The following is a 14,523-nucleotide window of genomic DNA, read 5'->3' on the forward strand; positions in this document are numbered from 1 at the left end:
AACTCTGTGTCTGCCACCCAACGTACGAGCAGCAACGTGCGCGGCTGGCCAGCACAGCTATGACGTAGATGGAGACGCAAAGGCGGGCACCTCGACTGGATACCTCTTTACACTACCACCTACTACCTGCCTGGTGCACTGAGATCTGCCCGTGCTACCGTAACTTTTGGCCATCAACGGCTTGCGCGAGCTGCTGTGCCGAGGTCCCCCGCAGATATAAGCCTCGAACGTGCCATCTCTTCTGGATGGCAGCAGCACATCTCGATCAGCCTCGCTAGCGCCGGCAGCGATCAGATGGACAAGAGAGTCAGATGGCGAGGAGGAGGAGGGATCGGGGGCCGGCCCGCGACGTCTGGCTGGCGGCTCTGGTGCACAGCACAGCAGCCTCCTGTTACATGATGCAACGCGCATGATGCAAGTAACAAGTAACGTGGACCCGGCCCCCACCTTTTCTGTCCTTCCTTTGTTGCTACGCCTCTGCCCTTTTTGCTTCCATCTTGTCCATCTTGATATAATAAACCACAATAACCTTCCATCAATCTTGACAACCGCAAGAACCTTCCATCTGGCCCATCGGCTTCACTTCATCCCACATCTCGATCCATGTCCGGCATCGGACGGCACCATCATGCCGTGTTGATGAGAAAATCGCCTTCCTGGAGAGTCTTGCGATGAACGTACATGTGTACATGTTCCTCGGCGTGCACGTCATTGTTTGGGGTTTACTGTCTGTTTTATCAGTGTCCGAGCCGAGTGCCAGCCAGTCGACCGCCGACTCGAGGACCGCCGAGAGACTGGTTCGGGCTGGAAGGGACGCCGGGATTCAGCCCGTTCGTTGGTTTGCCAGGCCGTCGGGTCGAGGCGCTGTCTTTTGTTGTTCCTGACACGGACGGCACTCGGCTTTTCTGTGACCTATCACTTGGTAGTAGGTACGTAGAGGTACTGAGTTGGAGCCTCTACTTAGAGCCTCTACGTGCTTTGCTATGCTAGACTCCAAAATCTCTCCAGAAGAGGCTACCGAAACCAACCAATTGATCGTCCCACCGTGCCCGGCACTGAGCCGTTTGAGCCGCGACCAGCAATTGGCAGAGCACGAGGCAGAGTGGGGCTTGACAGCAGGCTTGCTGCCAAGTGGGGCCCTCGACAGGCTGTCAGCTTCTCTGCAGCACGCGAATAGGGAGACAGCCCGCCGAGCTCCCCGCCCCAATCCACCGCAGAGGCAAGCGAGCTGAAGCGAACGACGGGCACGCTCAGAGAGCACAGGTCAGCTCCGCCAGACGAGAAAGGCTGATGAAGCCCGCGCGGGCCGACGACGACCATTCTCGTGTGCTACCAGAATTTTTTTGCTTCTGCCTTTGTTCTCGCTGTCTGATCTGCTGTTTCCTACCGTATACCCCGAATGAACCCCGTCTGCCGCCATCATCACGCCAGCCAGTCCCCCTAGACTAGCCGCCCGCCTGTGGCTTCGTCCCCAGATTTCAACCCTCCAACCATTCAATTCCTTCCTCCTTCTGCCATCCACACGGCCTCGTGTCCTTGTGCTCGCCCTTCCAACACCCTCCCGCTCTGCCGATTACGACAGCTGCCCTCTCCCGCAGCCGCAGACCACGAACAGCGTCGTCCATCTGCTCCCCTCCGCCAATCCCGTGCCTCCCCCATCGAGCCGTGCTCGAGATTCAGGGGGTTGAACCCCCGACCGAACCCACGGCCTCGTCGACCAGACAGGCATCGTCGCCATGTGGAACCTCTCGAGCTTCGTGCAAAAGGCACAGGAGCTGCTCGACCCGACACAGGGTCTCAACCTCAGCCAGTCCGACAAGAACCCGTCCAAGGCCACTCTCTTCCAGCACCAGTTCCGCCTGCCGGCCTCCCAACACCCGCTTTACGAGATCGCCGCCGAGCTCACAATCCCGCCCTCCAATGTCACACAGGGTGAGAAGTCCCACGAAATGGGCTGGCACTATGTCGGCCGTCTGCACCTGTCCGAAGCCTATATAGCCTTTTCCACCACTGCGTCTAGCTTCCTGCAGACGGCCACCACCTCCAGCTCCTCCGTCTTCACCGGCCAGACACACGGCGGCGGCCCCAGCGGCAACGGCTTCACATTTCCCCTGTGCGCCATCCGCAAGGTCGAGCGCCTCAACAGCCAAAACTATCAGGTAATCCGACCACCCGGAAGCCACACAACCTTGACGCCCCGGCTTTTGCTAACAGCCAGTTCCCGCAGTTTTCTCTGGCCATCACCACATGGAATGGGCAGCTACACGAATCGGGCAAGGACAAGAGCAAGGCCGCACCTGCAAACAAGGAAAACAAGTCGGGCTTCCGCGAGCAAAGAATAACGGTGCAGCTGGCCGGCTCTCGTCAGGCATGTGAGCGCTTCTGTGACGGCCTGAAAAAAGGCCTGCGAGCCGCAGTTGGGAACGTGGCCAAGCTCAAGTCCGTCGTCTTCGAGAACTACTCTGAGCACCTCCTTAGACCGGATGATCAGAAGGACCGCCCCTCTCCCGATGCCGGGCTCGGCCTCCAGTTCCGCTACCCCGGCGACGCCAAAAAGCTTCGAGACCGGGCCAAGATGCGCCTGTGGGCCGAGTACCTCCGAGACAACGGCCGCAACGTCACCCTCCTGCGCCAGCCCACCTTTCACAAGCTCATCCGCGTCGGTTTGCCAAACAGGTTACGCGGCGAGATGTGGGAGTTGACATCCGGGTCCTTGTACCTGCGGCTCGAGAGCCCAACCATGTACCACGACACTCTGGCAAAGCACGAGGGCAAGGAGTCCCTGGCAATCGACGAGATTGAGAAGGACCTGAACCGCAGTCTGCCCGAGTACCCAGGCTTCCAGGACGAGATTGGCATCGGGAGGTTGCGCAGGGTGCTTACCGCATACAGCTGGGTCAACGCCGACGTGGGTTACTGCCAGGCCATGAACATCGTTGTCGCCGCTCTGTTGATCTACATGTCCGAGGCCCAGGCCTTCTTTCTGCTCTGGACCCTTTGCGATCGCCTGGTCCCCGGCTACTACTCGACGACCATGTACGGCACTCTGCTGGACCAAAAGGTTTTCGAGTGTCTGGTAGAAAAGACGATGCCCATCCTCTGGGAACACCTCGTTAAGAGCGACGTGCAACTTTCGGTGGTATCGCTTCCCTGGTTCCTGTCGCTGTATATAAACTCGATGCCATTGGTATTTGCCTTCAGGGTCCTGGACGTGTTTTTCGTCGAGGGCCCCAAGGTGCTCTTCCAGGTCGGCCTCGCCATCCTCCGCATAAACGGCGAGGAGCTGCTGGATGCGGCCGACGACGGCGCCTTCATCTCTGTCCTCAAGTCCTACTTCTCCCGCCTAGACGAGTCCGCCCACCCCAAATCCGAGAACCCCAAGCTGCGGGCCGTCACGCGTTTCCAGGAGCTGATGGTCGTCGCCTTCAAGGAGTTCTCGGGAATCACGCAGGCCAGCATCACGGAACTGCGACTCAAGAACAAGGACGCCGTGCTCAACAACATTGAGAATTTTGCCAAGCGAACTGCCCTCAGGAACTTGGGCGCCGATAGCAAGTTGCTCAGCACCGAGGAGCTGGGCGCCTTGTACGACCGCTTTTACACGGTCCTCTATGAGCGTCAGCAGCGCGAGGGCATGATTCAGGAGGAGAAGCAGCGGAGGGCCCGAGCAAACCGTCCGAGGGTCCATGAGCCTGAGGTAGAAAAGGGCCGCGTGGGTCTCGGCGCGAGCACCAGCCTGATGGACTACGACGCCTTCCGAGAGTTCCTTGCCGGTGTGACAAAGTGGTCCATGTCGGACTCGCCGACGACGCCTCGGCGAGACACCTTCACCGAGCGAGACAGGAGCCAGCTCTTCAACAACCAGAGGAACGGCAGGCTGGCGCTGTCACCCTGGGGCAATGGCCCAGAGCCGGCGGACCACGAGTTCTTGCAGCGGCTGTTTGCCAAATGGGACGTTAAATCTGAGGGGGCGCTGACGTTGCAGAACGTGGTGACGGGCATGGCCCGCATCAAGGGGAAGCGCGACATCATGGGCACCATCACATACCTGTTCGAACTATACGACGACGACGGTGACGGCAAGGTTGACCGGGAGGGCATCCTGAGGATATCCGAGGCTCTCCTTTTCCTTTCCAGGAGGGGTCTCGAGGGCACACTGAGCCCGTCGGCCTCAACTGTGGCCCTGAACGGCTACTCGGAGCACCAGGTGGCAGGTGGCGACGGCACCACCCTCAGCGTTAATACCGCCACTGGCTCCACTAACGAGAGGTTCCTGGGCAGCATCAGCGCCTTCATAAGGAGATGCTTCGAGTACGCGGACCCGGACCACCCTAAGAATCAAGACTCCCTAGTCCGCCCGGACCCTTGTGCGCGAGAGAAGGATGACTATCTGGAGGCGCCAAGGGCTCAGGATAAGGCAATCACGCCCATGTCGCCTGCCCTTGTCGATCCCGACGCCTTCGCGATAGGAGACGACGAATCAGACGAGGAATCGGACGAGGAGGATCTCCTGGCTATGGACTCTCCCCCGGGAAGCCCCAAGCCCCAACCGGCGCAAAGACTGGCACCGGAGACGGCGGAGGCGGCCGCGGTGATACCGAAGTCCACGAGCCCACCGACAGGAGAGCAGGGCATGGGCGGCCGCAAGGTGTCCAAGGCACAGTCAGAGGCGGCCGCCAATGTGGCGCTGGACCCCTCGAACCCGATGCACATCACGCTTCCGACGTTCCGCATGGTGGTTTTAGCAGACGAACTGCTAGAACAATTCTTCGAGTCGTCGTTCCCAACGTCGTTCCGCATCGTCGAAGGCCTTGCCGGCGCCTCGTCTGCCGTGGCAAGCCCGATGGCGACGACGCCCCTGACTACTTTTGGAAACATCGGGTTTGGGGCAGGCAAGGCTGTGGCTGCGGCCGGTGGAGGCGCCGTGGGAGGCATCAGGGGAGTGTTGGACGGCATCGTGACGGACGCGACACGTGTGGCAGCCGAGGTGCGCCGGCGCATGGAGGATGCGCAGCGAGAGATGGAGAAGAACGCGCTGGCTCAGCAACAACAGGCCGGCAACGGGGGCCAGCGCCGCCCCGTCGCGGACGACGACGAGGACGACGACGACGACATCGGCATCCGCGAGAAGCCCTCATCCTCAGCCAGCGGCGCGGTGCGTGGGGCTGGACCGGCCAGGTCGTCGGACAGGGATCTGCTCGAGGGAGCCGACGCCGAGGCGGACGGGGGCGAGGAGGACGCGGATGGAGGAGAGGGAGGCAGTAGCGGGAAGGCGCAGCATGCGCCTGTTGCGCGGCGGAGGGCAGAGGGGCCTGGCGGCGCAGGCAGCGGCGCGGGAGGAGGGCAAAGAATTGTGGAGTTTGAGGGTTGATTTTGAGAAGGGGGAAGGCAAAGTCATTTTCTTTTTGTCTAGTGTTGTGGGCGTCATCGTTCGCCTGTCTCTCTTGTCTTGAATTGGTTAGAACAGCGTGTGGTTGACATCCTCTACTTCCCCCCTTTTTCCCCATCATTTTTGCTTGCTGTATGTCTGGACTTTATCTCCTGTCTGCATGTTCCGCACGCGCTTTGCTTCGTTTTTCCCGGTTTATTCACACAAGACAATGCTCAAAAGACAGTAAACAGACAGCCCTGGGGCACTTAAAGTGAGCGCGTGCTCCCTCACGCTAGTCTTGTTCAAGAGATTTGATTTTTCTTGCTTTGGTGGCGACGACGAATCTAGGCTGCCTCCCTGCTCCCTCGAGCCATCGGACTCGGCGCCACCACCACACCCCGTTCGGGAGAATGGACTGCCAAGCACGCGCTACCTGACGATGCGGCCATGACATGCCGGTGTGGTGATCGGCACGTTATCATTCCTCTTTGCAGAGCCGGCGCCACTTGTCCTTTGTGCGTGCCTTTCTCGGCGAGCCAGAAGGGAGACGCTAGCAGACGGCAGTTTGGGTCGACTGCAGTGGCCGCGTACCTAGTCTCCCAATCCCTTCGTCCCGGTCACCGGGTTGCCCATGGTTCGAGCTCCCCGAGACACCCTACGGAATGCTGCATTGGGTTTGCGTCATGTTCCTTTCACTTGCTCCCACGCTACTGGTTGCTCCCCAACTCTGGGGAATATCTACCGGGAGGCGTTCGTGTGGGTTCTCTCTCCACCAACTCGGCAGTGATCCTTGGTGAGAAGCAGCTTGTTGGATTACCTTTACATCTTATCTTACTGCGATCTTTGGCGAGAGACAGGTTGCCGAACTCGATACATTTCATTTTACGCCCTCCCGATATCCTCCTTTCGGCTTCCCGTATTGGCCTACGTCGTCGACTTCCATCTAAAATCAGCATCTGTTCTCCCAGGGGCAGCTTTCTTGGAACCTCCTCACGCAAACCTTGGGGCGGTCGTTATTCCCATTTCCCACTTGCAATATTCACATAAATCTTTGACGTCCATCTGAAACCAGCCTCGGGCTCGCCGCCGCCATGTGGCCGGCGCTCTTGCCAGCGGCCCTTGCCTTGGCGGCCCTTGTGGCCGCCCAGGGGGCATTTGACGCGCCGTCGTCTGACACCTGCGAGCGTGACGGCCAGTACTGGTACAGAATGGGCTGCTTTGACGTCACGGGCACGACTCTGCTGCCAAGCAAGGCGTTGACCTACTACCCCGACAACTACGACGGCTTCTTCTCGGGCCGGATCAACCCAACCTGGTCGGATGCCGAATATAACAATACTGCCACGCCGGCCAAGTGCACAAAGGCCTGCCGGGCCGCGGGGCACAACATCGCCATGTTCCACGGCGGTACCTGCTACTGCCTCAAGGACGGCTACGACGACACGGGGCTGACGGACACGCCCGCGGCGTGCAACAGGCCCTGCCCCGGCGACCGGGGCCAGCAGTGCGGGGGGTCCGGCAACTTCGCCTCGGTCTACTGGGACAGCAGCTACAAGCCGCCGGCCATCTACGAGACCGGGACGCCGGTCTGGGACAGCGGCGCCGACATCTCGGCGTTCCTCGGCTGCTTCATCTATCCTAGCTTCGGCGGCTACTTCTTCCTGGGCGGCCTCGGCACCAACTACCGCCAGTGCATCAGACCGGGGAACCCGAGCCCGACCCGCGAGCTCCCGAACGTGGCGTCGTGCGACAGGATGTGCGCCATCGAGGCCGGCGCCGGCGCCGGCAGTGGCGTCGAGGGGCTCTGGGGCTTCCCGCTGAGCTTTGGGTTCAACGGCGCCGCGGACCCGGACAAGATCTCCTTCGACTTCAACGACTGCTACAATCACCCGAACCCTTCAGGGTCTGTCCAGTGCTTCTGCTCTACCATGTTTGGCTATCAGGCGTACCAGATCAACGACGACAACCCGTCGTGCCGCAGGCGCTGCGATGGGTGAGTTTTTCTTTTTGATCCCTGTTTCGCTATCCCCTTTTTTTTTCTTGGTTCCATTATAGATCCAGCTAACGGCCGTATGCGACTGAACAGCGGCACCGGGGACTGCGATCCAAGGACGCAAAAGTGCTGTGGGGACGCGGAAAAGGAAATCTTCCCCGTCTACATAGCCAAGGAGCTGACCGGCTGCTCCATCCCGCGGGTGCCGGGCTGGGCGGTATTGGACCAGGACGGCTACCAGGTTGGGTTCGAGTGCAACTGGACCCTTCCCTCGGACCTTAGGAGAGGACCTGCTACGAAGGGCTTCCCGGAGTCCCGGGGGAAGGGGGTGTCGGACAGGGTGACGCTGGCGCTGGACACCTACAACTTCCTGCCCGGCTTCGAGTCGGGCGCCGAGCGCTGGAGCCTGTACGGCTGCTTCGAGCAGTCGAGCGGCGGGTCTACGCCCCCGGGCTTCACCGTCAGCGGGCCGAACGCGGCAGGCGTCGGCGATCTTGAGGCGTGTGCCGCCCAGTGCGCCGGGAGCACCTTTGCCATGATAGGCGGGATAGCGCAGTAAGAGACACGATGGACCCCTTTATTCTGCTGAAGCACATGTTTTGCTAACACCTCCCCCCCCTACTCTCCCTCGATAGATCCTGCTACTGCGCCACCGCGAGTAGCGACGACCGCTCGGCGCCGGTCAACGCCGGGTTCTGCACCGAGCGCTGCCTGCGGCCGACCAACACCTTCTGCGGCGGCAAGCCCGACGCCTTTAACGGTAATAAGGCCTACTATTTGGTCTATTATAGGAAATCGTCAGGGCCGGCGCCCCAACCCAACCTTGTTCCGTTCTACATCGACTACTTTGAGCAGTACCCGTATCCCACGGGGTATCCGTGCACTGACGACGCCGAAAGTGGGTGTAATAATGATACAGCGCCCGTGGGATGAGCGCTCGACGGCACATGAGATATATGTGCATCAGGTGAAATGATGTGGACTAACATGCTTTGTTTCATTTCAGCCTCTACCACCACGACTTCGACGACAGGGACTGCTACCACGGAGACTACCACGGAGACTTCTACTACAGAGACTTCCACGACAAAAACATCAACGACGGATACCACTGAAACTACTAGCACCACCTCAGACACGAGTACCTCGGAGGAATCATCGATGACCACAACTGGAGACACGACCAGCTCGGACACGTCGACGAGCATTACAGATTCGGATTCGGACACTACAACGGAGACATCTGAAACTACAACTACAACGCAGAGCACGGGTACGACAACCGAAACTACTGAAACAACGACTACAACCGACACCACAGACTCAACTACCACAGCGGAAACCACGGAAACGACTATTGCAACGGAAACTACAGATACAACTGCTACAACGGAAACCACGGAAACTACGGAAACTACAGCAGACATATCGGACACGACAACGACAGCGGAAACCACAGCAGACACATCGGACACGACAACGACAACATCCACTACCAGCGAGGATACCACTACTACTACAGACACCACCTCGGACACCACCACAGAGACAACGTCAGATACGACCACAGAAGCCACCACAGAGACCACCTCGAATACCTCGGATACGAGTGCTGAAACAACTAGCACACCAAGCGCAACAACGAGCACAGCGTCGACCTCCACGAGCACCACTACAACCAGTTCTACTACCACCACAAGCACAAGCTCTACTAGCACAAGTAGCACATCCAGGACAACCACGTCAAGTAGTAGTTCCTCGGCCACAACCAGTAGCTCGACGACCAGCACGACGACCAGCCCCTCCAGCACGACTTCGCCGAGCTCCACGAGCCCTCCCCCAGCCGGTACCCCCACAGATCCTCCAGCAGGCAGCCCGACCACAGCAGCCTCGCCGGCCTTCACCACCGTCGAGCCCGCCCCGACCGAGCCCCTCGTACTGCAGGTCGTGGGATCGAACCCCATGGGCGACGGCGGCAGCGGCAGCGGCTCCGACACCACCACGGCCAACAACAACAACGGGCGCCGCGGCCTCGAGAAGCGCCGGCGGCTCGGCCCCGCGCCGGGCGCCCGCGGCTTCGTGGGCGGGTCCGGGTCCGGGGCGGGCTTGGGCGTCAGCGGCGACTGCAACGCCGCGGCGGCCTTCAGCGTCGACGGGCGGGGCGCGCTGCGCGCCGCCGACGGCCGCCTCGTCTCGACCGACCCGGGCGTGCCATACCAGCACTTCACCGCGGACGCGCCGGGCGCGCCGGCCCGCGCACTCACGCGCGAGTGGAGGCTGGCCGACGGCGACCTCGTCTGGTTCAATGACGCCTTTGTCGGCGGCGTCTCGGGTTTCTGCTTGGACGTGACGGGCGTGGTCTGGATGACGTTTGCGGGGCCAGGGGACCTGCCCCCCGGATGCAGGAGCGTCGAGCTCGTCCCTGCGCTTGGTGAGTTGACCCGCTTGCGGCTATCTGTGATGGTGCTGTTTGCTGACGTGAATCGGACATAACAGTTAGGGATTGCCAGCCAGATGGAACTATCAATCCGGGAGGGACCTCGACCACTGCTCCGAGCGGCACTGGCACCGGCGGCGGCGGTGGTGGTGGTAGTGGAGGAGGAGGAGCAGGAGGAGGTGGTGGTGCTGGTGCCGGCGGCGGGCCCGGTCAAACGCCAGGGCCGACATCACCGGCCAACGCGACGCTCTCGCTGGGCGACGGGTGGTTTTTCAACACGGCCCCTCCAGAGCCCCTCGAGTCGTTCGCCTGCACCCCATGGGAGGGCTACTGGTCGGTGGGTGAGACTGCTCTCCGATCATCGGCCGTCGTCAGTGGGTTTGGCGGCGCAGCCAACGATACGGGCGAAGAGCTTTAGGAGGTACAAGATGGCTGTCTTGTTCGGTTTGCGGAGGATAACCTGGGGCATATACATGAACTAGGTTCACATTAGTTTGCCCTTTTCTTTTGCCAGTTTTGTCAGCCATGGATTTTGCTGCCGGGTACTTGTGAACTTTGGTGAGCGGCTTGTGTCTTGCCACAGCTTTAGACAGCCCTGATTGGCGGCCTCCCAAGCGGCGTCATAATCATATACCCCTCACCTCATCTCACGCCCACCTTCCGTCACGCATTCGAAAGGACGACAGGCTCCAGATCCCAATCCCTCAATATACGAAGGCATTTGAATCATCACTCCCCGCCAGAGGTCGTGTAGTTTTCTTCCCAATGGAGCACCTAAGGGCAGCAATAAGCGGACCGCCCTTTGAGTTGGCCGAGATTCTGGCGCTACAGTCCAAGGCGGACCAGCTCGCCGACACGATCGAGTCTAGAAGCGAGCCGTTCGACCACGAAGCATCAGTCAGAATGATTGAAGCGCTCGAGGCCCTAGCCGCGGTGGCTCTCGCAAATCCTTTGAACGTGAATGGCTACTTCGTCGACCTCGTTAATATAGAAAAGGCCTTTCGGCGCATGCCCGATCAGGTTTGCCGACTAAAGGCGCTCTTGTTCCGCGCGCTCAAACTCCCGGACCTCTGCAGCCCACCGGCACCGCGAGACGCCGCCCCCGTCTGCCAGTACTGCAACTGGATTCTCGAGCGGGCCCTTGCCAACCCAGAGAGCGTTGTGCATGACCCCATAGGCTTGGGCCGGTGGCCTTACTACACCTTCTCGTACCTTTGTATCGTTGACGACTGGCCTGAATTTCCGGCATTGCGCCATCGCGCCCGAACCGGCTGCTCCCTCTGCTCGGCTCTTCACGAAAGTGTAATAGACCAACCGACCAAGTCGGCTACGGACCCGAGAACTCAGTTTTGGCTCGCATATGAGGTTGCATACCTGGATTCCCCATTGAAGTTCGAACTTCGAGGTATTCAGTTGTATGCAAATCCGCTTGCCGGCACTGTCAACCAGAATCCCATGTATGAGCGGATGCATGACAGCAAGGGGATAAGTTGGGACCGGCCGATAGCAGGGTTTTGTGCTGAGCAAGAAGCAGAGACATGCGGTAAGCAGGCCCAAAACATGATTTCGAAAGCATACCAGCTAACACGAGCAATACAAGCCTCAGAACTGAGCAGCATTGGCATCTACCCAGCGGGCACAGACGAGGTTCTATGCGACCACAATGTCAGCTTCCTCCGGCGTGTCCTCGGGAAGCCCCAGGATAATCGCATCGCCGGGTTCCGTCCAAAACGGCTCATCGACCTCGGGCTCGAGTCGAAATCAGATCTCCGCTTGGTGATAAGTCTCAACTCCAGCCAGGAGCCAGTGCCATACGCCGCTCTGAGCTATTGTTGGGGCCCTCCCGAAGATGCCCCCTGGCAGCTGATGACAACGCCCGAAACCATCAAGCGGCACTGCGCGTACATCTCCATGGATGCCCTGCCCCAAGTTGTCAAAGACGCGGTCCATGTTTGCCGCCTGCTCCGTGTCCGCTACCTTTGGGTTGATGCCCTCTGCATCGTACAAGGCTGCCTTCGGGACTGGGAGGAGCAAAGTCGCGACATGGGTCAAATCTTTCAGAGCTCATGGGTGACCATCTGCGCTATGCAGTCCTCGACATGCCGTGAAGGCTTTTTGCACACGAAAAACAGAAGGGCCCGCATCAGAAACATCGGACACAAATCCCCAATCTTGCCGCACCGCTGGGTCAAACTAACACTCAAGCCCTTTAGTCGCAGGGGCCGCATCGACGGGCTTCAGAGTCATCTCTCAAAACCGGGCGAAACTTCATTTTTCCACTGGGACACGGTCGTCTCACCATGGAATTCCAGGGGTTGGGTCTTCCAGGAAAAGCTTCTATCTCCCAGAAAGGCCATTTTTGGGGACGAAATGGTTCATGTACAGGTCGGAGACCAGGTCTTCTGCGAGAACGGAACGCGTGAGAGTCTTTCGTGCGATGCTGGTGGTGTTGGTCGCTTTTGGAACCCTTCCTCAGCCTTCACCATGCACATTGGCAACAACGACAAACAACATCTGTTGCACAAATGGTGCCAGCTCCTCCCTGATTTTATGACAGATAAGAAATGGACAGATGACCGGGATGTCCTACCGGGACTTTCGGGAATCTCCAGAATCTTCGCGGCCAAGTTACAAGACCGGTTCCTGGCAGGCCTCTGGGAGGCGGACCTCCATATGGGGCTGCTGTTCATGGACTATACGCGTCGACAGAGTCTGGCAATTCTTGTTGCCTCCTTCGCAAGAGGCCAGGGCAGGTCCGAGTGCGCACCATCGTGGAGCTGGGCAAGCCGCCGCGTCATCCGGCACCACGAGATCTACGAGGGGCTCAAGTGCCGGACGCGGTCACACATGCGAGGCGAGATGGACGTCATCCAATCGCGCATCCGTGTCGATGGAAACAACCCATACGGTCGTCTTATGAAGGGGGGCTCTATTCTGGTGGCAGGCAGGGCCGTTACGCCTCAAGCAGGGTTTTTCGCCTATCCACGCGGACCCTTCCACTACAAGCGCTTCAGCAATGGGTGTATAGTCCGCCTGGAACCGGACTGGCAACCTGTCCACAGTTGGACCCCATTACCTCCCGAGCAAGATCTGACGCCCGTCGAGCTCGAGCACCAGGCCCAAGAAGACGCTGCCCAAGCCGACCTCGAGAGCACGCTCCGGCTTCTCCTGGTGTCCAGCTGCTGCCCCAGGCAGTGGTCAGGCCCGGAAATCAAGTCCCCTCTCGTCAGAGAGGAGCACGAAGACCAGATCTGGCCCCTCGACAGGGAGCTCACCCAGGAAGAGCAAGAAGCCAGGGAAATCAGTTGGGAGATTCAATGCCGGAGATTCTACGAGAGGTACGACGTCGCCGACGCCTTCTTCGACGACGGCGACCTGGACCAAGCCACAGCGTCGGCGGGCTGCGCCGCCTGTCTGAGCGAGGCCCAGGGCACGATTAGGGACTGCTGGGGCATCATCATCTGCCCGGCGCCGGGACGGGACCGCGGATACCTGCGCGTCGGCTGGTTTAGCTGCCAGGGCCGTGACGGGGGATTGGATCTGTTTGCTGGGGCTGAGAAGGAAACCATCGAGCTCTTTTGAGCCAAGTCCCTACGCAGATACCCGACAGACGTCTGGTCAGAGTGTGTTGCATGGAAAGAAAGCCCCAGAGTAGGAGGCTGCCCGCTTTCTTCCCATACTTCGCCCTCTTTATTTTCCTTTCCTCTCTACCTTGACCTCATTTCCTTGCCTTGACTATCTGATAACCGAGAAGTATACCGACCTTATATCTTGCTTCAATTCGTACTCATTTGTGCCCCCACGTAAGCGCACGGACTAGAACACAGTACGGAGCCGTACAGGCTGTGACCGGACCCTATAGCAGCGTGTTGGTACAGCCTTCGGTCTAGCGTCCACCTACCAGCCAGAATCCTATCCAGTGTGTCGTCATTCTCATGGACAGTGAGTGGGCAAGCGATTTGACCAAAGTCATCCGTATTGGGGGTGATTCCCATGTGCAATGCAAAGACGGTAATGCCGACCTATTCTGCCTGTTTTAGGACAAGGAATTGGATCATTTTCTTGGATGTGTATTGGCTCCCGCAGGACGGCCTTGCTGGTTCGTTGCCGTCGAGGTGGGAGAGTTTCTAGTGGGAGTGAGCTGAAGCCCACAAACCACCGGGGCAAACGCTACAGTGGGGGGACAAAAATACCGAGGAAATTTTTTTTTGCGCGTTTTTTTTCGACACAACAACATTAACCCTTTTACTTTCAACACCCACAACATGCCCAAACGAGGGCCGGAAAATCCGTTGGGTGAATATAGCCTTCATAAACGTACTAAAATTGCTACGGAATATAAATTGGGCACATCGCGCAAATTGCTAGCGGAAAAATACGATGTTCCTTACAAAAGCATCTATGGAATCGCGTCGCGGTACCAACATCAAAAATCAGCTACTTTACGTCCACGCCCCGGGCGCCCCCGTGCGTTATCCGATAACGACGTGCAAATCGTTATTGCACAAATCCGTCGATTCCTTTTTATCTTACCTGAAAAGCTACTTCGTTCCTGCAATTTAACGTGCAGCTTTCGCACCCTAAAGCGTGCCCTTTTAAAGCATGGGTTTAAAAGGAGGCTTGCACTTCGAAGGCCCAAATTAACAACAGAAAATGCCCGCAACCGCTTAAAATTTGCTAAGCGCTTTGTCGATCAACCGTTACGAGCCTGGAAGCAATGGG

General features: G+C 58.9%; 4 protein-coding genes across 4 annotated transcripts; all 4 read left to right on the top strand.

The window, feature by feature from the left end:
• Positions 1–1,228: 1,228 nt before the first annotated feature.
• Positions 1,229–5,708, top strand: GGTG_12029 (GTPase-activating protein GYP2). Its single transcript, XM_009229922.1, has 2 exons — positions 1,229–2,159; positions 2,228–5,708. The coding sequence occupies exons 1-2, from the start codon at positions 1,737–1,739 to the stop codon at positions 5,369–5,371; spliced, it is 3,567 nt and encodes a 1,188-aa protein (XP_009228186.1). The 5' UTR covers positions 1,229–1,736; the 3' UTR covers positions 5,372–5,708.
• A 754-nt stretch (positions 5,709–6,462) lies between these two features.
• On the top strand, positions 6,463–8,479 carry GGTG_12030 (hypothetical protein; the record flags this gene model as incomplete). The annotated part of the gene is made up of 4 exons (XM_009229923.1): positions 6,463–7,364; positions 7,458–7,919; positions 8,000–8,236; positions 8,371–8,479. The coding sequence occupies 4 exons, from the start codon at positions 6,463–6,465 to the stop codon at positions 8,477–8,479; spliced, it is 1,710 nt and encodes a 569-aa protein (XP_009228187.1).
• Positions 8,480–8,750: 271 nt separating this feature from the next.
• On the top strand, positions 8,751–10,347 carry GGTG_12031 (hypothetical protein). The gene is made up of 2 exons (XM_009229924.1): positions 8,751–9,795; positions 9,861–10,347. The coding sequence occupies exons 1-2, from the start codon at positions 9,327–9,329 to the stop codon at positions 10,217–10,219; spliced, it is 828 nt and encodes a 275-aa protein (XP_009228188.1). The 5' UTR covers positions 8,751–9,326; the 3' UTR covers positions 10,220–10,347.
• An 85-nt stretch (positions 10,348–10,432) lies between these two features.
• On the top strand, positions 10,433–13,602 carry GGTG_12032 (hypothetical protein). Its single transcript, XM_009229925.1, has 2 exons — positions 10,433–11,344; positions 11,402–13,602. Exons 1-2 carry the CDS (start codon positions 10,567–10,569, stop codon positions 13,381–13,383), a joined length of 2,760 nt encoding a protein of 919 aa, XP_009228189.1. The 5' UTR covers positions 10,433–10,566; the 3' UTR covers positions 13,384–13,602.
• Positions 13,603–14,523: the final 921 nt, after the last annotated feature.

This window comes from Gaeumannomyces tritici (assembly GCF_000145635.1).
Source record: "Gaeumannomyces tritici R3-111a-1 unplaced genomic scaffold supercont2.7, whole genome shotgun sequence".
Lineage (NCBI taxonomy): Eukaryota > Fungi > Ascomycota > Sordariomycetes > Magnaporthales > Magnaporthaceae > Gaeumannomyces > Gaeumannomyces tritici.

Excerpts from the sequence above, each read along its gene's own strand:
- GGTG_12031 (XM_009229924.1), top strand. The coding sequence starts at position 9,327 with ATGGGCGACGGCGGCAGCGGCAGCGGCTCCGACACCACCACGGCCAAC. Across the intron at positions 9,796-9,860 it reads CGAGCTCGTCCCTGCGCTTG|TTAGGGATTGCCAGCCAGAT; the intron begins GTGAGTTGACCC and ends CGGACATAACAG.
- GGTG_12029 (XM_009229922.1), top strand. The coding sequence starts at position 1,737 with ATGTGGAACCTCTCGAGCTTCGTGCAAAAGGCACAGGAGCTGCTCGAC. Across the intron at positions 2,160-2,227 it reads TCAACAGCCAAAACTATCAG|TTTTCTCTGGCCATCACCAC; the intron begins GTAATCCGACCA and ends CAGTTCCCGCAG.
- GGTG_12032 (XM_009229925.1), top strand. The coding sequence starts at position 10,567 with ATGGAGCACCTAAGGGCAGCAATAAGCGGACCGCCCTTTGAGTTGGCC. Across the intron at positions 11,345-11,401 it reads GCAAGAAGCAGAGACATGCG|CCTCAGAACTGAGCAGCATT; the intron begins GTAAGCAGGCCC and ends GAGCAATACAAG.